At 42.3% G+C, this 22,623-nt stretch overlaps 1 protein-coding gene across 3 annotated transcripts; it reads right to left on the bottom strand.

Annotated features, from left to right (window-relative positions):
- Positions 1 to 642: 642 nt before the first annotated feature.
- On the bottom strand, positions 643 to 21,875 carry SNX8 (sorting nexin 8). 3 transcript variants are annotated; one of them, XM_050905962.1, is made up of 12 exons: positions 21,818 to 21,875; positions 15,592 to 15,597; positions 13,271 to 13,461; positions 11,093 to 11,210; positions 7,893 to 8,014; positions 7,442 to 7,522; positions 6,308 to 6,468; positions 5,761 to 5,893; positions 4,592 to 4,660; positions 3,637 to 3,786; positions 3,080 to 3,229; positions 643 to 2,307 (listed from the first exon to the last, which is right to left on the bottom strand). In XM_050905962.1, the coding sequence occupies exons 1-12, from the start codon at positions 21,873 to 21,875 to the stop codon at positions 2,194 to 2,196; spliced, it is 1,353 nt and encodes a 450-aa protein (XP_050761919.1). In that variant the 3' UTR covers positions 643 to 2,193. The 3 variants fall into 3 exon arrangements, with proteins under 3 accessions (XP_050761919.1, XP_050761916.1, XP_050761917.1); XM_050905959.1 differs by lacking the exon at positions 15,592 to 15,597 and having other exon boundaries at positions 21,818 to 21,866; XM_050905960.1 differs by lacking the exons at positions 15,592 to 15,597; positions 21,818 to 21,875 and adding an exon at positions 20,506 to 20,539.
- Positions 21,876 to 22,623: the final 748 nt, after the last annotated feature.

Genomic DNA, 22,623 nt, shown 5'->3' with positions numbered 1-22,623 from the left:
TAAAGATGCTAGGAGTGAAGAGCATTTAAAAATATGGTAACACGCTTTCCTCACTTTAACCACAAACTCTCTTCCTAATCAAGATGAGGTCAAGCAGAAAAACCTTTTGTGCCATTCTTGACATAATTACCTTCTTTGTTACTGTACTGTAGAAACATTTACCTCCCCAGCCAGTTTGCTCTGGCTGGTGAGCAGAATCTCTTCTGCATCACTTTGGAAATCTTCAGGAGACAGAATCAAATCTGTCACAGCCATTTGCAGTTAATCTGTCTCACTGGACAAGGCCAATACGCAGGAGGAAAGACTCAGAAGAGTTAACATTTGAATTGCTACAAAAAGCTCTTAATGCATTCTGAGCAAGGTTGTTAAACAAGACACCCTACACACTCCTTAAGGCCCTGCACCCAAGAAATTCACCCACTTAAGTGCACTTTACCACATTTTGAGGGGTGCGTGTAATGGTTATGCCAGTCTCATGAATCGGGGCAAGTAACTTACTGTCTTGCTCCTAGCTGAAGAAACTAACCCATAATTTCCACCTGGACTGTGAAGAGCTTCATGTTGCATTGAATTTTCTAAATTTAAAAAAAAAAAAAAAAAAAGGAAAAGAAAAAGGAAAAAAAAAGCTTTTGTGATTGGAGGATTTAAATATATTTCCTGCTAATGGGGAAGTTCCCCAATGGGAAAATACTGTAACGGTTCCAGTTTGACAGCAAGCACTCATCCTTGTTAGTGTGCTTCCTTTTTACCCACTCAAAGAAAACGCTAAGAAGCCAAGTCTCAAATTGCCCTTTGGCAGCTATTTTGGCCCCAGAGAAGTTAGGTTCAGGGGAGTCCTGTTCATGTAGAGTTTTGCTGCTTACATTTGCAGTTTGTTCAATTATCCGTTTCTCTGGAGGATATGCACAATTTCCCCTAAGGTAACATGACATGCAAGTTCTCCTCCCCCTACCCTTTGCCTCATGAAGGAAAGTCACCAGAGATACAAAGTGAAACATGCAGAATGTTTAGTCCCTTTATCACGACCACAAATCATTCTGAAAACCCCATTACCAAGGACCGTGCTATTTTTAGAGAGATCGAGAACTGTCACTTACTTGTCTTCTCTCCTTCACAAACACACTGCAATGCTACCCACAGCCAGAAAAAAGAATGACAGTAACATCCTGATAAATACTGATTTTTTGCTAATGAACTTTATCAGCATTGTGTCCCAGCCTGCTGGTGTAACAGGATACTTCATCTGATATTAGACCAAGAAAACACCAGCCTTTGGGTCAGCAGCTCTCCAATAGTCCTAAACAGCTACTCAACAGATGGATGTCAGAACCTCCAGAGAAAATAAACAAGCTACCTTGTAGCTGTTCTGCTCGTATAGCATGAGTTGTTTACAATTAAGGAGTGTTTTATTCAATTATTTTCTCATTTATGTCAGGCAAACTCCTATGAGTTCCTGAACCCACTTGTCTTTGGCCCCAAACTGAAAAATATGACCAAGTCCCTAGGCTGCCCTGCAACCGTGAACTAGAACACACTGACAGTACAGTCTGCCTAGCCTCACTGAGAAAATTACTGTCACACAGCAGCACTAACCCCTGCCCAGCTGGGTCAGTGAATCCAACCCCTTCATTCACGTATTTTGTGCTAAAGTCTAGCAGTAAGAAATCAAATCCAGACACCTATCAATGGGATGGGGGATGGCTTTCAGCTTTCCTTATATGCCCCTAACACAGGCCCTCCCAAGCTTAAAAGGCAATCCATCTCTACTACAAGCAAGTGCTTCACATATCCTGTTCATCTCAGCACTTCAGAGATGTGCAGAGATGTGTCAGCATGTGTGCAGATAAACATTACTGGAGGACTGTTAGTACTAAGATGCAGAGGCATCAGCAACAACACTGCAGCACTCGCTGCACCAGGTCACACCCTGACCCCATGAAGAGTGTCTGCAGGATAATGAACATCAGCTCTGCCCCAGAGCACTTCAAAATTAAGAGATTGTCTTTATATCTGTATGTTCTGCCCCACATCCACTCTGTCTAAATCAGAGAGCAGCTCAAAGCAGCGGTATTAAAATAAAAAAATAATAAAAAAAAATAACAGCTGTTTGGAGGATTCATTCTAACATCTGGAGGTAGAGGTCCCACCCCTTCCTTGATTGCACTTCTTGCTCCACGCTAGATGCTCAGAGCATTAATTGGAGAAGAAGTTTCCCTCTGGAGGTGACAATGGTGGAGTTGGCATATTGCTAGATCCCACAAAGAGGCAGCTCAACTTCGGCTTCAATTCATTCCAAACTTTACTCATCTGTGAGTGGAAAAGGAGAGAAAACAGGCATGACAACATGGTAGGTAATCATCTCACCACACTATTTTAGCAGCAGTTTCAGAGTACTCAAAAGCACAACACAAATTTGCTGAAGTACTTTGGGGAAGTCCAGTGGACCCAGACTGTCCCTTTTAGACTGGTGCTATAATGCAGCTCTCTGAACATTTTACTGAGCATGCATGGAAGGGAGATTTCCCATATCTTGGTCAAATTCCTTCACTGAAGGGAAGGAAGGGAGCTGAAGGTGGAGACTTTTCTAATATAACGAATGCAAGAAAGTCTGTATATGGGGAATGCTGAAAGTCATATTTAGGGGTTAATAAAAGGGAGCTCTTGGACTCAGAGAAAAAACAAGGAAGTTGTTCCTTGTCACATAATTTCTGTGTAGCACAACAAAAATCAGATTCATCTAGCAAACACACATTATTCATTACAGAATAGCTAGTTATTTAATGGTTGGGTTGTCTTCAATTACCTGTAGGGTGAGGCCATCTGCAGACAAGAGAAGAAGAAAAAAAAAAAAAAAGAAAAATACAGCAACTTGCTGCAAGAAGATACAGTCTTTTAGAGGGGTTAGAGGCCAGCCTTGATCCTCACCCCAAATTGGAAAGACCTCAGGTGACTTCTTAAGAAGTTATGAAAGAGCCCAGCTGGACAGATGATTAGAGGAAGAAGGCCCACGGGTGAAAACAAATACATTCAAATTCTCATTCGTATTTTGGGAAAAAGAATACAGTCCAGAAGAACTCACCTCTTTGTGACCTTGGATCTGGGAGTTGACAAAGGCCCCCAAAATGTGAGACGTGAGAGGCAGATAGATGTGGATAAGCTGTGTCTCCTGATGCAGGCAATACAGAGAGAAGTAATTCCGCAGCTCCATGGTTAGGATAGCATTTTCTTGCTGAAAGAAGAGGAACTCGGTGAAATACATTGCCAGGAAGAGGCTGCCAAGGAGGTTCACTTGCAGCAGGAGAAAACAGCATTCCTCACCATACTAGCAACTCAAACACATACCAAAAACCTAAAAAGGCAGTTCCTGGACCCATTTGATATGACAGCAACTGCACTTTCCATCATGCAGACTGTTGCTTTCCACAGCTCCGGCAAATGACATGTTGCCAAAGAGCCAGTAATAAGTGTTGAGGAAAACAAATGCGTTTTCCGTGTAGCACAGCAGGTAGCTCAAATTACCCAAAGTACAGGTTACCCTTTCAGCCTAATGGCTTTCTGCAAATATGACTGAGCTATGTAGCGGCACCATTATAGGAGTCCAGTACCACCCTTTGCTCTCCCAGGCATCTGCCCTACCTCTACAATCCGAGACTCCAATTGCTCCACCGATTCTGGTTCTTTGTTCTGCACGGTGGCACTCATCATCTGCTTCTTCATCATGCTGTACTTATGCAATGCTCGCTGGTGCTTGTGCAATACCCCCTTCTCATGTCTTTCACACAGGTCCTTTATGGGAAAAGGAAAAAACAGGTACTTAGTGCAAGCTAAGAGACAGCAAGCCCGCAAACCAAGTACATCAGGAACACAAACACAGGGTCACGCTTTATGTAATTTCTATGTTGCAGATTTTTGTTTCTTTGTTTTCCAGAGGGCCAAAAAAAAGTTGGCAGCTAAGAATTCAAGAAAGAAAACTGCTTGGACCCAGATCAGTCAGCTTAAGAGGCAATCTGGAGCATCACTTCTGCCAACATTTTGGATCTTATCAGGCCTCTTATCTTTTGTGCCCTTCTCAATATTAAGTGCTGGCAATTAACTGTGGTAAGAGCTTGCCAGTGTCCTTCTATTTCAGTCCAGGCCTGGGAATGTCAGGAGAGGCTGCCACATACAGTCTCAGTAGGTGCTTCTAAAAAAAAGTACCTTTGACTGAAAGATTAGCATTAACAAAAATTCTTTCATTTGTAACTGAACTATTGTCTCCACGAACAAACCAGTAGCGATCTAATTCACTGCTTTGACTCAAAAGCAGCCAAATCTGGAAAAAAGTTAGCTGATCCATATAGTTCAAGCAGTCATATTTTTAAATTCCTTGCAGGGTTTGCTGTTTGGCAAGTTCTCATCATAAGATGAGGTGATCAGTAAGGCTATAGAGCTAGCTACAGCCAACAGCCACTCCCCTCCCTCTGCCAGATGCCCAGTTTGCTGCTGAACTGGCCTCCCAGAGAGTTTTCCATCCAGTTGGCATTACACCCTCTAAAGAGCACAAGCTTGCTCTAAACAACTTTCTCATTGGCAGAAAAACAGCAGAGCTCACTTTATAGGACTGGAGTAAATCCAGGAAAAGGTTCAGCTTCTCCACCACATCATTCTCTTCCTGTTTACCCTAGAAAACAAGAAAAAAGTACATTTTATGTAAGCCTGGCAAGAACTGACATCACAGTTCTTCACATCCTTACACCATGCAGGCCCTCCACTGTATTTTCCAGTGCACATCAACGCTTACACAACTGCATCAAAAATCTTTCAGATGGCACTGGAGTGTTTAGTCTTCAGTACGCAGAACAAAGATCTGACTGGAGCAGGAACAGCTTTTCCAACTGAGTGATCATTGTAACAAGAGGAGTTAGTGTCACAGTCCTGTGTGTCGGTCCTTTCAGCTCGCTCTGCCTGGAATTTCTTGCTCTTGCAGACTCCTCCAATCTTTCATCTTCCCTTCTTACAAGATAACTAATCCATTAAAGCTATAAACATCTGCATGTTCCCCATAATAGTTCATGCATTAGAAGGCAGAGATGAGACACTAAGCTAAATTTCACTACTTGTTTTTTTATTTTACTAAATACTGTCTTTTCTTCCTCTATCAATAGAGCTCTCTGGAGCATAAACTCTGGAAAAAAAGACCTGGTCTGACTGATCTATGAAAGCATGCTGAGTATTTTAACACAATGAGATGAAGAGAAGTGAAGACAAAACTATTACTTTTCCTTCCCAGACTGTCATGTTCTCACATTATTCTAACAGTCATTATCACACTGCAAGCTTACACAGGAATATGATGCTTCTGCCTGAATGACTCCCATATAATGTTTAAGTACATGAATGTCAAAATTTGATTCAAAAGCAACTTCTTCTGGACTCTGTAGCAGATTAGTAAGACAGAATGCAGGACTTTTGGACAGCTCAGTATAGTAGTACAACTTAACTTGTCCAATAACCATTTGAAATTAAAAAAGAAAGCAGGCTTTTCCCTCCTTTCCTTTGCCCATTATATTTTTTCCCATTTAAACACAGTCCAGGTTTTTCATTCATGCTTGAACAAGCAGGCTGGTGGTTGAGGATGTGAGTTTGGACTACAATCTCCCTTATAACTCTTTAAGTGCCTATGTCCACAGAGCCCATGACTCAAGATGAAACTTAAGGCAGCAATGCACCTCCTTCATTTCACAAAAAGAGGGGGGGGAAAAAAAAAAGTAAAGAACTCACCTGCTGCACAGCCTTATCTGCCAGAAGTGCAAATTCAACAGACAGACCCTTCAAGGCTTGTTTCAGAGTCCCCCATGTGCTATTATTCAAAGCAGCCCATGAAGGAAGCGGTGTAGTGTCCGAGCCCAAAGCACTAGGAGGAGATAAGTAGTATTCAAATCTAGGAGACAAATTCCACTAAGTAGATACGCTTATTTGCAGAGAGCGGTTCAGAGTTTCAAATCTGTCTAAATAGCTCGCAGTGCTGAGCTGCTACTGCACAATCACAAATGCAGAGCTGTGTATATACTGGGGGAAGAGACAATAAAACCAGTACCTGAATGTCAAGGTATTTGTATTTTCTTTTCTCTTGCTCTACGGAACGCAACTTTAGTGGAAAGCATGCATTTTCTTCTTTAATAGTAGGAAAAATTTTATTATGACCTACAGCATGCACCGAAATACTCATTCTTACCAGACCATTTGCAGGTAAACCTTACAACAGTTTTGAGTTCTGAAACAACAGCAGAAATGTTCACATTAGCAAAACCTCTTCCTCCGAACCTACCTTAGCTCCTTTCCAAATATGAGAAGATCTGAGGCATTATCAATGGCTCGAGAAGCTATCCTCTCCGCACGGTCCCGAAGCTTATAAAAGCTATTATAAATATTTCTGATGAGCTCCCTGCTGGCAGCAAACTGGGCCTGTATGTCAGCTGGAAGGAAGTCCTGAAGAAGTGCAAGAGAGATTACTAGTGGACAAATCAGAGGCATATTCGCATACGTTAATTGTGGGCACACCATATAGTCAGCAGAGAGAGACAGGTTTCCCTCTTGTGTTTGCTCTCTCACGCCATAACAACCCTGCAGAGGTTAGCTTCACAATTCAGGCGTCCAAGTCAGATGTCATACAAATGCTCCTAATTTTCAGAGGCAGAAAGAGGTTCAAATACTAGGTGTAGACAGAATTGGCAAAATCTGCAATTCTACTATGCCGTTAAAACAGGGTTTGTGAGGTTTCAAGCTCACAGGTTCTGATCTGATGCTACTAGTAACTGCCAGCCTGGCAAAGTCAAGCATGTTCTGAAGGTTCAGCTCTCTTTGACCTGTGTATCACTGGTAAAAGCCTGAATTAAGCTCCAGTTGCAAAACCTTCTGGTAGCATTGCAGGAACCTGAACAACAACTTGCTTTAAAATTGCTCAATGAACACAGTGAATGTATATTTAAAACTTGCCATAGCACTAATCACTGGGATAAACAGATATATGGAGAACTTGTAACTAACTTCTCTATAACAGTCCACATTACCCTCTCACAGTGAGAGGATGATAGACAGAATGAGGGCACGAACACATGGGGAAGACATCAATCTAGATATTAGCTTTTAAATTGCGCAGTATGTGCATTTGTTTGTTATGCAAGTACAAGTAATTACTGAGAAACATGTTCTGAGCAGGATTCATTGTTTAATCTTTATCATATTCATGAACCACCATTTAGCTAGATATATCCAGCCCTTAAGAGTTAAATATTTATTTGATCTTTGTGATAAAATTACAAGTTTAAAAGTCCTTCAAACTTTGGAAACAACTCTCTCCTACCTAAGGTCTCCAGCACTCAACAAATGCCATAACTGATCCACCTGGAGGAGAGCACCATTTAAACCAGAATAATACGTTGCAAGAAATTCATATACATACCTTCGCCTGGGTAGCTAATCTGCAGGTCATAAATTCATCTCCTACTCCCTGGACCAACTCTCTTAGCTTATTCTGTACATCCTGGAGAAGATACAGAATCAAATGAGCATGAAAGAACCAAGTAACGCACAGGCAGTTCACACAGGTCTCAGATATACTGCAACAGTAAGTCACAACTTAGCAGATACAGCTTTACCCAGGTTAGGTTTAATTTAAGGAAAAGCATAATATGTATTCCCCTAAGAACAGTTATCATTTTCAAAATACTGTACTCCTGGCACTGAGTGAAAGTACCTTACACTTTCCAGCTGTAGAAATACGTATTGAGAGAAAATTCTCCTCATCACGGGGAGCAACAGCGTGTCGGTCAAAAGCAATTCTGAACTCTGTGCCCCGTGAAGCAGTTACAGGAAGATATGCAAACTCACAACTATTGCTAACAAGTACTCACTGAGCCACTGAATGACAGAAAGAGTTTCAAGAGCACATCTTCTGAGAAAGGGGGATGTCGAGCCACCAGGTTTATAAAACGCTTCAGCGCTCTCCTCCGAGATTCTATGAATTCTCGATCAGCTACAGGAAGAAACATTAAATCTCAATTAATGCACCACACCACACATTACAGCTGCTCAGAAAAAGAAACCACTCAGTCCAACAATTTCCTTGTACTTATAACCCTTGCTAAAGCACTGCAACAAAACCAAAGAATGGTTACCTATAGTCTGTCAGCTCCCTAAAACAGATCTTTTGGATTGACCACCAGAACAAATATTCCTTCAAGTGGTTCTTTACATCTCACTGAAATCCAGCATATATATCTACGTGTGGTTATTTCCACAGGGTGGGTCAGGTAAGCAGGATAAACAAGTCTCAGGCCTGAAGCCTCCACTTACAAACTGTGGGCATACAAAGATTCTTCTTCCTCTGAATCAATTCCACAGCTGGTCCCCAGAGGGGATCTCAGTCTGTTTGGGACCCCAGGGAAATGCAGCACAACACACTGCTTCTTGCCACTGCAAAGATCACTGCCACTTGCAAAGTGATCATCCCACGAATAATTATGTGGTTTTTGCTCACTATTCTGAAGAACTAGCTTCATTGTGCTGTACCTTCATCTGTCCCTCCTCCACTCTTCTAAGCTTTTTTTTTTTTTTTGACTTGTTTGTTCAAGATCAGTACCCATCTTTTTCATGCAAGATGTCAGAAAGTACTTTGAAAGACCTGCACAGCAATCTGCAGTTCATTCATCCAGAGTCCTTACTTGTCAAACTAAACAAGTTCCGCTCATCTTCCTGAAACAGGAAGAATTTCAATCTGGCAATACTGCAGTAAGGCAGTAAATCAAAGTTCCTGGAGTTTTTCAGGAAAGATGAAAAATTAAACCAAAATAAGACTGAAGGAAAAGAAAGCGGCACAGAACAAAATTAAAGGAATGCTCTTATCCATGACAACACTCTCCTATCATGAAAGGGTATTACTCCTTTGCCTCAGTTTTAAGCTGGGAGTTTGCTGGCTGCACGGACTCCGTATAATGATCCTTAGTACAGTATCACCCATCAAATGATTTTTCAGTCATTAAGGCTGCAGATCTTGATTTTGCTTTGTTCATACTTTAGCCTATGTGGAGATTTCTGAAGTCATCTACACACTTCCTACATGACCTGCCTCAGTTTGCTGCTATCCTCCAAAATGAGCAGAGCAGATTATCAATCTTTCATCACCTGACAGACGGTTGAAAGTAGACCATCATGAAAACAAGAGTGTAACTTAGTAGAGCTGCATACCGAGTATAAAAAGCGCGCAGCTTTGCCCATCCGGCTCTGGGACTAAGGAGGTTGCAAGAGTCACACATCTATACTAATCCATCAAATCCTGTGTCCTGCAATTCCATTTGTCAGTCCATTAACCTACTCAGAAACAAGAACTACCCATTCCATTTCCTTTTTCCTGTTTGTAGTTTCTATTAAGACCACTTACACAGCTTTTCTATATGCAGAGTCACTGGACTAAAGGCAATCATCACTCTCTGCCTTAACACACTTTTGGACTGTACTAGGACTGTACTCCTAGCACAGTTTGGGAACTAATCCTATCAGTTTTTTCTTTAACATATGATATCTGTGGGAAGAAATGCAACAGTGAATGCACAGAAATATCAACACACCAGCAATGCAAGGAAATAACAGTGACTGACAAGTGATATATATTGGTAGCTTCTTTCAAGCATCCTCTCTCCACTGAGATTAATCAGAGGTCACTTTGCTTACAGGTGTTGCATGAAGTGGAAATTCTGGAAATTCTGGCTGAGAACACTCAATCAGGTCAAATTCAACAGACAGGTTTTCACAACACCAAAAGAAAGGTCTTCACAATTTACATTCCATCATAAGAATATATGACCATTGAAGCTTTTCAGCACTATTATTTTGCTTTGTTCCAGTTCACTATACACCCCGCTCTGCTCACTGTTTACCAATTCCTCTTTACTGTGGCAATATATGGACTCCTTGACTGAAATCAATTATTTATCGAAACACAGTAAGCTTAGCAGCATGGGCGGGAGACAAGACAGTGAAAAGCTTGTTCTTTCACAGATAAAGTATAAAACAAGACAGGATTTTATACAGCTATGCAAAATTTGAAATAATAAAAGTTTAAAACCAGTGCCAATATTTCAGATTAGTGAAAAATGTACCTGAAGGAGCTTTGATATGCTTTCAATCTTGGGATACTTCATTGGTTTCTATTCTAACAGCTAAAATATACTTGAATGAACTGACACTTCAATTCCAGCCTCAGTTTTCAGTTTCTCATTATCCTAAGCAGATCAACAAGCTCCTTTTTAGAATAGGGGGGAAAAAAAAAGGGGGGGGGGGGGCTATAGCTACTTTCAGGCAGTTAGTTCATCTGCCAGAAAGACACCTTTTTGTACATAAACCGAGAAAGTGTAATTACCATTACCTGCATCATAAGGCTTCTGTGCAGGGTAATACTAAACATGCAGTGCTGAAACCGTTCACTTAACATCACTGTTCACTAGTCCTTTTTAGGTGTGTGTGAGGTCAGGACCCTACACTAACTCAACAGGATCAAGTATGCTCTCACTGGAGAAGTGATTTTGCTGGGTTTTACACAATCAGCTCCTCTGCACTTTTAAGCCTTTTAATATAGATTTTTAATCTTTACTCTTCTCTCGTTATAGAAAAACAATGGGATTTCCACAAATCTTTTCTATTCTGAACACTTCACAAAACAACACACTACCACACCTGTTCAACAGTACGGTAGCGATTCTACACTCGTAGCACTACAGCACTGATCATCATAAGCTGTTTTCCTAAAAAACAATACCTGCAACTCTGCAACGCTCTTGTGTAGAATTATGTCTCAAATCTTACCAAAAAAGTCATTAGATACTGAACTTCCACGGAAAGAAACGCCACTGAAATTTTACATTACTGTCTTACCTATAGGGAATTTCTAGGATGGCAATAATTCACACCTCCAGATTGTGTATTATAACCTCAAAGTTCTTTTCCGAGCCAAGCAGAAGCAAAGACTTTCAACCTTTTAAACATTTATTTTCAACAGTATCACCTTGATCACGCTTGCACCACAACCCCTCCAGTCAAAAGAAAGACCCAGGTTTACCTCCCAGCATCCTCTTTGGTGGAAGTGCTGGCACCATACGATATGGGAACTTCTGAAGCAGCATCTCATGGAACACCACAAAATCGTTGTATCGCCTGTAGACTGAGCATTTGAATCTCTGCAATTAAGGAAAAGGGGGAGAACAAATCAATACACAGGCTGGACAATCAGCAGCATTTCCATAATTTTTTTTGCTATCAGCTGCACTAAAAACAAAAGGAAGAAGAGAAAGAAATCACACCCAGAGACTGCAGAAACAACATATTTCTTCTCTTTAGAGGCCTTGTGGTGGCAAGGAGGGAGAAGACTCCAAAGGCAGCCGCCTTTCCTTATGAATAGAGATAGCATTCTTCTAACTACAGTCCTTCTGAGAATAAGAATTTCAGTTAAAAATATAAGTCAGATTTCATTCACACACAAGATGAAAGAGACTATGAAACAGAGAGGAAGAGGTTTCCCAAGAAATTACAGATATCCCTAAATCTGCCGTGGTTCCATACCATTACTCCCTCAAACCCTCTGGTCTTCCAAATTAGACAGAACATTTAGAAATAGTGCCAACACTCTTAAAGTGCTCTAGAGAGCTCTTTTCTTGAAGTACTGCAAGGCCCTGAGCTCTAGCTCTTAGGAACTTTCTCTAAATCAGTTTCAAATCCAGAGGTGGCAAAACAGTCTCAGATCATGTTAAGTATTAGCCCAAATGATTGATGTTTTAGGTGAACCTCACAAGAGAAAGAGAGACCTCTCGCTGATGTTAGATCTATAAACAAAGATGGAAAGTTCCTTTAAAACCTTAGTCCTTCACTCTGCATTTCTTAGATCAATATGTAGAAGAGGCCAAAGAAACTTTTTTTTTTTTCATTCCAAAAGGAGTTAGGTAGCAGCAAGAACAAGACGTTTAGGAGGTAGAAATCCTTTAAAAATAATAAATAAATAAATAACCCACACACCCCCCCCACTATTACTACAGTTTCAACTACTGGAGCAGCTAATAAGAAAGACTACATAACACTATACTCATTCTCACTACATTTGCATTGCACATCATCCACCGCTTATTGTGGCACTATGCATTTTAAAAAATAAAGCAATGAGGCACATAACTGGAGCACAACGGACACAGCCACCAGGGCCTCCCTCTGTCTGCTTTGAAATCTGATGTTGATTTGTGTTCCAGATCTTAGATGAAGGTCAAGGTCAAGCTATGCTTCTTTTTGAGGAAGTATTCTACAGCTACAACCATAGGAGAGATGACAGCAAGTCAAAAGGAATCGGTAATGGGTTCTTAAATTCAAAACCTAGAGAGACCACCAGGGTCACCAAGTCCTGTGCCCTGAAATCACAGGCAAAAATAAACATTGAGTCCTAGAAATCCCACAGAAGCATTCCCTGTGTCTGCCCTTTCCCACTCACAACACTCTCTGACAACTTACAGACATCAAGCTAAAACACCTAAAGCCCCAAACGTCACCCCAGACAAGTGACCCAAATGTGTCTCTGAATATGTACAACAGTGACTACAACAGTTTGAGCGCTACTCAATAACTGATGCTTTGGTGGCCTGGAAGATGTAAATTGCTCATGGTCTACTCCGAAGGGGACAGATTTCCTTCTTGAAAAAAACACAGAGAAGCTACTGGTGAGCTATTTCACTGGCCATTCTATAAATAGGAAAAGATACACCATCTTCAATCTTCTCTTATACGAAGAGACAAATCTACAGGTCAGGATTGGGGCAAGTAAACTGGAAGTGACCTAGACTCTGCAGAAGGATTTGCAGTACCTTTTCTGTCTGTAAAGGATTTCAGTTTAGCACTGCCAATACGATTTCTTCAGTAGCTCAAAACAGTTTGAAATATCCAGTCGCCTCCACCAATCCGTTACGAAAACATTCAGTTTTCAATGTTATACATCTGCTTTTGTACAGAGCTCAGGTTTCAAGCGAGTAAACTAGCAGACCATCCATCAGACCTCTGTCAGAAGGTGCTCCATACTGCAGAAGCTCAGGTCAAGAAAGCATAGCACTACTGCATTAGAAGTAAGCCCATACAACTGGCCTACTCAAAACCAGCATCACCCAACACATCTATCAAATCACTCAAGACTTTGGCAACAGCAACTGTACAGACATTCTTAAGAGGATACATTCTCACTAAGACCAATGCTTGTTCACATTACCTTGCTGGAAACCTCGTATTCCACATGTTTCAGAAAAAGGCCCTTCTTCTCAGGTATAAGCTCCACCTGCACACTATCCTTGCTCAATAGCTCTTGTAGGGTGTGGGAAAGCAGCAGTGGATTTCCCTGGGGCGCCTGCATTAGAAACTGTTCTGGTTCCCTTGGTTCATTTACTGGAGGCTTTGCCAAATCTAAAAGACAAAAAGGGAAAAACAGTCCAGTAGACCTGATAAGATAAAGTAAAAGAAGTAGCCTTAAAATATTCTGTTTCCTTGCTCGGTGCTCCCACAGTGGTGCAACACAACCAGAACAGTCAAGCCACTCCCCCAGGAGGCTATGCTACTTCGCACACGTTCAAGACATTGGTACCTCCCTCTTCACAACACCCAGGAGCACCGCCAATTATACAGAGTCAGAAAGACATCTCTACTAAGCAAAAGAAGAATCACAGGCCAAATTTGTTCTGTGAATCAGCTACGAGGCCTGCATTTCCTGTCTGTCCAGCTCCCACCACAGCAGGATCTGCCAAAATGAACGAAATCCTAGCTCAGCACTTTTGGATCCTGCCTAGAACAACTCATGGAAGGAAAGAAAATGTGTTATTTCACTGCACTGCAGAAATTTAATACATTAATTTACATGTCATTACAAAGGAAGGAGACACTTCATTTGACATAATTTTATTAAACTCTATGACAGTATGCTAGAGTGGGTGTGAATTACAATAATTTACTATGTCAATATGCTTAAGTTCAAGAGCAGGGGAAAAAGGTTCCTAATAAGGGCTACCAACCCGACAATTCCTCAATCACAGCAAGCTCTGGCAAAATCTTTCAAATACACCTATTCCACTGCTCGTAGCAAAAAACCAAACAGCTTTTGACAGTGAATTCAACCACAGCAGGACAGCTTTGGACAGAGAGATTCTAACTGACTCTCAGCCAGATGCAAAAGTCAGAAAAGATGGCTCTTAAGAATATGGCCCTGGAGGACAAACTACATCAAAGGAGGGGCAAAGATGATGATTCAGAGTACTCTCTTATCAAATAATTGACTGCAGCCTATTATCTCAACTTGACTTCATAACTACACATATTACATGACTGTAAACTAAGCTTACCTTTTTTTTCTCAAAGCAATCCTTTTTTCCCACCCATTTCACACATAAGAAACAGGGTGAAAAACGTGGATATAACCCTGGAATCTATTCAGCCCATACCTTAGTTCTGTTCTCCAGTCTGGAACAGGTGGGTTGCTTCCTCTTTGTATATGTCTGTTTAAGAGGGATAATGTGAGCAAGCTCTTTTACAGAGCAAGTCGAATCCACTGATGAAAAGTTACCTAGAGAAACTAGGCAGTATTAATCGTCCCTTTCTTGCCATTGTGCAGAAGTTATACCCCTTCTTAAACATATCTAAAATTTTGAGAACACAAAGACAGTAACACTGTAGAAGTAAGAACCATTTCTTTAAGCTTTGATACGTAGTTCAAAAAGTTGATAACTGTGTAAAAGATTAATTCAGGGAAGATAAGAACTCATATCCTTAACTTGAAAGCCCTGACCTCCTCCTGATAAGGATTTCCCACCCGTTCCTTCATGTGCTCTAGGCCCTGATAAACGGGGAAAACAGGTAATCTCCGATTCCTCAGATACACAGCTTCAGAATAGACACTTCATTCTTTGTTCCATAACATGGCTTAAGGAAACCAAACCAAATCCAGGACAAATGACCTTATCCCACATGTCTCATCAGGCTTCAGATTCCTGCTAATGTGACTCAGAGAAGCAAGTCTTAACACCTCTGCTTTAATAGACTAATGTATCACCTACTAACCCGACCTACGTAGCAGCTTCTAAAAAGTTCCAGCTACCTGCCAGAAATCTGTGGTAAGATAATGCAAGCTAATTCAGTGTTGACATGGGATACTGCTGGATAAAGTGATAATATATCTGTATAGCTGCTTTTCAGATAGATACTGAACTGAGAAGGAAAGAAAATGCAGAATACAGATAGCAAGGCAAAAGGTTTTCTAGTGTAAAAAAATCCTTTCCCACCTGACCTTTCATGGGGCAGCAAGGTATAATAAACTACACTATCAAGAGGAGTGTCAAAAATACACACAAAAAGAACTATGGAAAGCACAAGACAGCCTTGCTCTCCAGAGCAGCGGTTCTCTGGGTGCACACCCTTGTAATTTTCGGTTTTAATTGCTCAAGACACATCAGTGAAAGGCAACATGACACAGGAGATTTTGTTACTCCTCCAATGCACACACACACACACTTACACAGAATTCCACAGTCCTCCATCGTGCTAAACCACTGGCTCATGTTGCAGAGGCAGTCACTGCAAGCCAGCCTCCCAAAGAGAGGCTAGCCAAAATGCAACCCACCTACCTCCCCAAGAGCAGTGCCAATCCGTACTAATACAACACTGCTCCTGCCTATTGATTCACTCTCTGCTTTCTATCTTTCTGCTGGCCAACCGACAAAGCAGGGCTTTCATGGCACAAACTGTTCCCTAAACTGGGGCTCACCACTATCTGGTAAACTACTGAAACTCCCAGTGGCAAAAGATAGGTATCAGGAGAAAAGATTTATAGGATGAACCCTGAATCCTTCAGTATTTTATCTGTAAGTCCTGGAACCTGCAGCATGATCAGCCAAACTGATGTTGAGAAGGACTCTCAGATTCATTACAGTGATCTGAACCCACATAACCTGTAAGACAACTACAGAGTGAAGCCCCATAGAGAGATCTAGACAAGACTCAGCATTCCTTTGACAATTCAGTCATGTCGCTCTTTTCATTTGTAATACTTTGCCAATTTTCCTCAAGTTATTCTCTAAATTTGCTTTCTGAAATTCACCTACAGGAAATACCTTCTCTTTATCAGCAGTTCACACACTTGGCTCTTCCTGAAATGTTTTGTAGCTTCTTTAGATCTCAACCTTGTCTAGGTGTGTGAAATCATACAACTGAGACAACCATACAAACAATTTTGAATAATTAGTGTTTAATTAATAATCTCAGCATGTTCCATATCAACAAGACAGCTACTGAGTGAATTTACACCCTCAAACACTGGTCTGAGAACACAATAAGATGACTTTGGAACAGCTGTTAACCTGTTTTAGAAAACACTTATCGCAGCATTAACACTAACCCTGCAGAGCAATATATACTGAAGCTATTTTTGAGCCCATTCTTCATTCTACTTACTAAAGAGTCAATTCAGGAACAGCCTCAAGAGCCCTGGCCAGGAATAGTGGATAATAGTGGGAACTCATTGGTATGAGCTCCTGTGTTCAATCAGTAAAAGGATTTACATGCATTGTAACAAAATACTTAATGCTTCCCATCACGCACTCTCTGCTGGAGAACAGCTAATTTTGAAAACATTCCCTTTGGTTTCAGCAGATCATTATCTAGTGAAGTTTATATACATAGAGCAGCAAGTGAATACAGAAATGAGGTATGAAATGGTCCCCTGGAACACAGGGAAGCAGACAAAATAAAAATCAGCTTTTTTGTGCAAGCTGGCCTTTTGCTACAGCAGTTTCTCAATCTGTTGTCAATAAAATACCAGGAAGTGGCCTGGTATAACTGAAAACAATTTAATATAAAATTTAAAAAGAATATATATATGCATACATATGCAAACAAGAAGACAACAAGATGACACGAAATAAAAGTTTAAGGAAGCATTCAAAGCATGGCCTAATTTTTGTTTGGTTGTAAAAGAAAACAACTATGAAAACACTGCATAATACTTTTTTTTTTTTTTTGGTAACAAGTCAAGTAGCCTTTGGACTGAAAGGAGTTGAGAAACCCAGAGAACAACTGAAATAGAAAGCTTCGCTGCTTTATGCCACACATTTCACGCTTTAGTTAGTGCCCGACATTCATTACTCCCATTCATACAACTAGACAGCAATCTGCCCTCCACAGAGTTACCAGTTTCCTCAATCAAAATTTCTAAAATCATGCATTTATGAAACCCAAAGTAGAATTTCAAGTGTCTGATTAGCTGCACAGAGGTTTTACATGGGAGAAAGCACATATAGTAGAGAAGGGCAACGCAAGGGCTGGAAGTACAGGTGGTAAATCACAATACAGATCTCCCTTCCCTATTTAAGTTCTGTCAACCAAATTTGGAGGCCTTATCTCCATTTTACAGATAGCTGCTACTAACAACTCTTTATTACACCAGGGTGCTAACCAGCTAAATTTATTAGACGCACTTAAGTAGAAGGTGCCATAGAATTTTTTGTTACATTAGTAGCAGATTTTCTAGAAGGAGAAAGGAGTCTGAAAGGAAGCAAAGCCTTTAGGAAAAATAGTTAAGATTTCTCCTCCATCGTCACAGGCCACGGCCGTGCGGAGCAGAGGTGATCCAACTCACAGGAAACACAGAGGAGTACAAGAACTGACTATTTTTGTACACAGATACCACAGATTTCTCCCTGGCAAAAATGAGGGCTCCACTACAAACTCCTGGGCCAGGAATACTAAAGCAGCAATGTAAATATCATTCATCAGCATTTCCTTTCCTTTCTGTCTTCTCATGAAAAGCCTCAGGAATTATGGAAATGCCTTTCCCCCTTACTGTGTCAAACACATTTCTCCGTAATTCCAGAATTCAGTGACCATATCAACCTCTCGGAAAGCTGGTGCAGACTTCAACTACAACTTCAAATATCCCTTCCTCACTTTTTTTCCCCCCCAAATTCTTAGGTAATTTCAAATCCCCTAAAAACAAGAAAAGAAAAAGAGAAGTCCCACCACAAAAAAAAAAAAAAAAAACCAAACCCAAACGCAACAAAAACACCCCTTTCTTCCTATTAAGGGCTTTACATATTTTTGAGACAACTGTATGCAACTTGTTTGGGGTTTTTTTAAGGAATTTAAACCCATCCAATTCTTATTTAGAAAGGAGCAACACAAAAGAATCAATCTATTTTATCTAACAAAGCTAACCGATACACAGATCTATGTTCAATGTGGAAGAGAGGTCTGTGTTTGTTACTAGGTACAAGAAAAGTAATTGTATTCAACTTCACTCTGATTAAAGATAATGCGATAGTGTCCTTCCTTCTCCCTCCCAACAATTCACTTGTAAATATAAGCTATCCAATGCCAAAGCAAGACAAGATAAAATAATACACATACAATGATAACATTAGATGTTGGAAAACAGGCTCTAATATTTTGTTTTTCTCATTAAAAAAAAAAAACCAACCAAAAAACCACCAAATCAAAAACCACCACAGCTTTCTCAGTGCAGATGTCAAAAATGCATCCTGTGCTGGCTGCTCTGGGTTTTTTCGGTTGTTTTTTTCTTTTGGTTGGTTTTTTTTTTTCCCCTTTGTTTATGAGGTGTTGGGGGTAGTTATGGTTTTGGGGGGTTTTTGGTGGTTGGCTGGGGGGTTTTTTTCCAACTAAGTTTCAGATTGCTATTCAGCTTTTCAAGATGAAGTGGAGATGTAATGGCACAACTCAAAAATAGGTGAGGTTATCACAGCTTTATTTAATAATTAAAAAGCGCTAGCATTTCCGCATTCCCCTACAGCTGTAGACCTCTAACTGCCTCTCAAAATATCACAATCACATACTACAGCAGAAAAAACTCCAAGACCAAGTTATCTCCTTCCAATGTCACACAATAAATCTGTGTGACAGAACAAAGAACTAACTTTAAGCCTAGTGCCCTGTTCTTTTAACTATGCTGTTAGATCACCAAGTGATTAATCAAACGATTTCCCAAGTCTGGGAATACAAGGAACACATTCCGTTCGCAAGTCAGCCACAGAGCCATAGTCCCAAGCTGTAGCAAACACAATAAACGGAGCTACACACACTGAAGAAATAACAGCATTAGGGGAGAAACGTCCATCAAGGAATGTTCCCAAAGACTACAGAGAAAAAAAGTCAAATCCTCACTAGGGCAGTTTCCCAGCTCACAATAGAAGATTGCTAAACTACCATTTTCCACACCCAGCTCTAACAAAGAGGTTGGAAGTGTAAAAATTCACACTCAAAAGGTAACCCAACAAGTAACAACACATACAACTGTTCTCCAAGAAACTTCTACAAGGGCATTTTAGCTTAACTACAAAACTGCCAAGTTTTCACAATCATCCTTCCTTACACAGGTCAAGAAAATCCCATCAGAAGAAACTGTTTATCATTTTGTTTCGCTTCTCATCCTCCTTGCACATTTCTCACCCTCTTAATTATGCTGGGGAAAAACTTGATGTTAGCATTTAAGTATTAAAAAAAATGGTGCGCCACTCCACACACTACATTTTCCCAATGGTCTTTTCACACATTTTATCGTTAGAACAAGCTCATTGACATCTCAGATTCTGTTGAAAAGCAATCATCACAGCTCCCCTCCTTGTGGACCAGTTCCACCTGTCTGTAACTGATAAACTTCTCTCCACCAACCTGCACCAACCCACTAAAACTTGAAGATTGTGGGGGAAATCAGAGTGGTTATGCGCAAATTCTACTGTCTTGCAACTGGTACAGCGCTCCCTACCAAGCCCTCCTTACAGGCTGCACACACAGTTAAAGATTTACCACTAGAAGAAAAGGAGACACTCCCCTCCCTCCCCAGCCAACACACCTGGATCAGCTCCCTGCAGTCATTGCAAAACAGGATCAAATGGGAGCAAAAGCAAAGGAAAAAAAAACAACAGTCAATACAAGTGACTTTGCAAAACTGACTTTAATGTATTGAACATTATCCTTTTCCTTTTCTCTCTTGATTGTGTTAAAGTACTTTTAACCCTGCAAAATAAAAAAAGACAGCATTTGCATGTGCTGTCATAGGTGGGCATCAACGATCCCTGTCAGGACTCTCATTACTCAGATGATTTAGCTCCTCCTAGAATATTCACTGACAAGCTGCTGATCTCCAAAAAAGTTACATATGGGTGTGAAACTTCCAAGATCACTGAACCCGCATCATGATGCTAGAAATAAAAGCATTCCTGCTTTCACAGCATTATTTTTCTTTTGCTAAGATCATTAGATACCTTCTCTCAGTGTTCACAATATAAGCTTTGTCAAAGAAAGCCAAGTTTTCTAAATAAGGCTGAGTAGATCAGTTACAGAAGCACCATCACCAGTGCAGAGGTGAATCAGGTCAAGAATACTCTGCTCAGAGACAACTGTTTCATCTCTATAAGGCTCCTGAAGCAGATGGTAAATCCATAATAGACATACCTGAACAAGCTCTCTCTTTGGTACAGTAGGACATTTTTTCCACAAAGGCTGCTGTTCAATATCCCAATATCTTACATCAGTCCTGGACAGAAATATTCCAAAATAATTTATTTATAAGCATTATCCACATCAGGACCATCACAGGCCTATTAAAAGCACACTCACACTGGATCCTGAATACAATCCAACCAAACCATTTTTCCCTGCATAAAGCTTACCCACTTGTAACTCCTACTTGTTTTTCTTTCCAAACAGAGAAAAAGAAATACTATGCACAGAGCAGTAATTGCCAGTACGAAACTTCAGCCACTTTAAGAGAACTTTAGAGAACTGTATTATCCTGTTTCCCTCCAAAAGTTCCCCTCAGTTTAACTGTTATGAGCCTAGCATGTTATTTTCTTAATTAACCCAGCAGCTCCCTCCATTTCTCATTTCACAAGTGCTGGCAGCATTTGGGTGCAAGTTTCTCGATCTCAGATTCAGCTGCACGCTCTTAAAACTTCAGCGTTCATAACTGCTTCTTCCTTTCCATGCTGGATCTGTTTTTGGCTTGGATCAGTAAGGAGGAGACGTGGCCTCCGCCCGGGACCGACTGTGACAGTGCCTACTGAACCGCTTCGGAAATCGTCCCCGCACGCTTTAACGTGCCCCCGAGTCCATTTTCGCCGGCGGGTACAAGGAGACGAAATAAAGCCATTTCAGCACCCACAGGCGCGCTCAGCCGCATGACTCCCGAGAGGAAAAGTTCTGGTTCGCGCTCCGTCCCCGCGTTAAGCCCCGGCAGAAGGGCTCCCCGGGAAGCTGACCTCCTCCCGAGCCAGCGGGCACTGGGACGCAACCGCCCCACGAACGCTGCCCGCCGCGCTCCCGGGCCGACCTCCCGCTGCCCACCCCGGGGCCCGCCTTCCCGCCGGGGCAGGCAAACCCACCGACCCGGGGCGCCCACCAACGCTCCCCCTTACTTATCACCAAGGAGCAGAGGCCACCTTCGCAAGGGGAGGGGAAACACCCCCCTCCGCACCACGAAACGGGCACCGCCGAGGCCCGGCCGTGGCCTGGCGGCGGGCCAGCCCCCCTGCGGGCCGGGGCGGGCCCGGCACCCGCCGCCCCGGGGGCAGAAGGGGAAGGCGGCGCCTTTTTACCTCAGGTTTTGGCGGGGGGAGCGGCCCCGACCCCACCCGAGGAGCCCTGTCACCCTCCCCGAGCCGCCAGCGGGAGGGAAGGGGCACCGCGGCGGCGCCCTTGGAGCCGGGGCGCGGACGGCGCTGCCCCGCCGCCCTCACCCGCCCTGCGGGCACCCGCCGCCCCGTACCTGTGCCGGCGCCCGCGGTGCCTGGGGGCGGCTCGCCGTCCATCGCGGCAGCAGTCATGTGAGGCCGGGGCCCGGCGGCCGCCCTCCCCTTCCTCCGCAGCGCCCGCCTGTCAGCGCGGGCGGAGCGGGCGGGGAGAGGCCGCCTCCCGGGGGCCGGGGCGTGCGGCGGCGGGGAGGCAAGGGGCGGCGGGGGCTTTGCTTGTGGTCACAGCCCGGGGGGGGGACGGGGACTTCGGCCGGGCTCTCCTCGTCGGGAGACATGTCGAAATACCGTCGCTTGTGACAGCACTTGACGATAACGTCCCTGGTGAGGCAAGACACTTCAAGACACACTTGAGTTCTGGGGGCTCAAGGCTGCCGGGAACGTGCCGGCTTTTTCACAATAGGGGCTCAGGCACTCACAGAGGGCAATAAGCCGTCCCTGCTGTTGACTGGATTGCTCAAAGCGCTTCTAAGCCACTTCAAGATTAGTAATAAACCTTTCAAACATCTTAAAGCGTAGAAAAAGAAGTGATCGGCTCATGGGCTTAATACAGGCTTTATTCCCGAAAACAAATTAATTTTTTTTTCTGAAAACTGGAAAGGACGGTTGTTGGGAACGTGAACTTCAGGCAGATTGCATTGCACGTGACAAAAAGTAGATAAATTGTTGGCAGTAGTAATAAGACAGTCCTTCCAGTCACGTGGCGATTGACGGGGAGGCTGTACTTCGTATTTCAAGTCAGATGAGATCCTCCACGACGATTTTAGTATATTTGCTTTCATTGAGTTACCTTTTCCCAGGGCATTTAATTTCTGCTGCCATC

This window comes from Gymnogyps californianus, chromosome 15 (assembly GCF_018139145.2).
Source record: "Gymnogyps californianus isolate 813 chromosome 15, ASM1813914v2, whole genome shotgun sequence".
Classification (NCBI taxonomy): Eukaryota; Metazoa; Chordata; class Aves; order Accipitriformes; family Cathartidae; genus Gymnogyps; species Gymnogyps californianus.
The sequence above is the reverse complement of the archived record's forward strand: the minus strand, read 5'-3'. Positions and strand labels throughout refer to the sequence as shown.

What these genes read in the sequence shown, in the direction of transcription:
- SNX8 (XM_050905962.1), bottom strand. Translation starts at nt 21,875, where the DNA reads ATGACTGCTGCCGCGATGGACGGCGAGCCGCCCCCAGGCACCGCGGGC. An exon ending in ACCAAAGAGGATGCTGGGAG is followed by an intron (nt 8,015 to 11,092) that starts GTAAACCTGGGT and finishes TTCTTCCTGTAG; the next exon opens with CTGATCGAGAATTCATAGAA. An exon ending in AGATCCAAGGTCACAAAGAG is followed by an intron (nt 2,308 to 3,079) that starts GTGAGTTCTTCT and finishes TTCCACTCACAG; the next exon opens with ATGAGTAAAGTTTGGAATGA.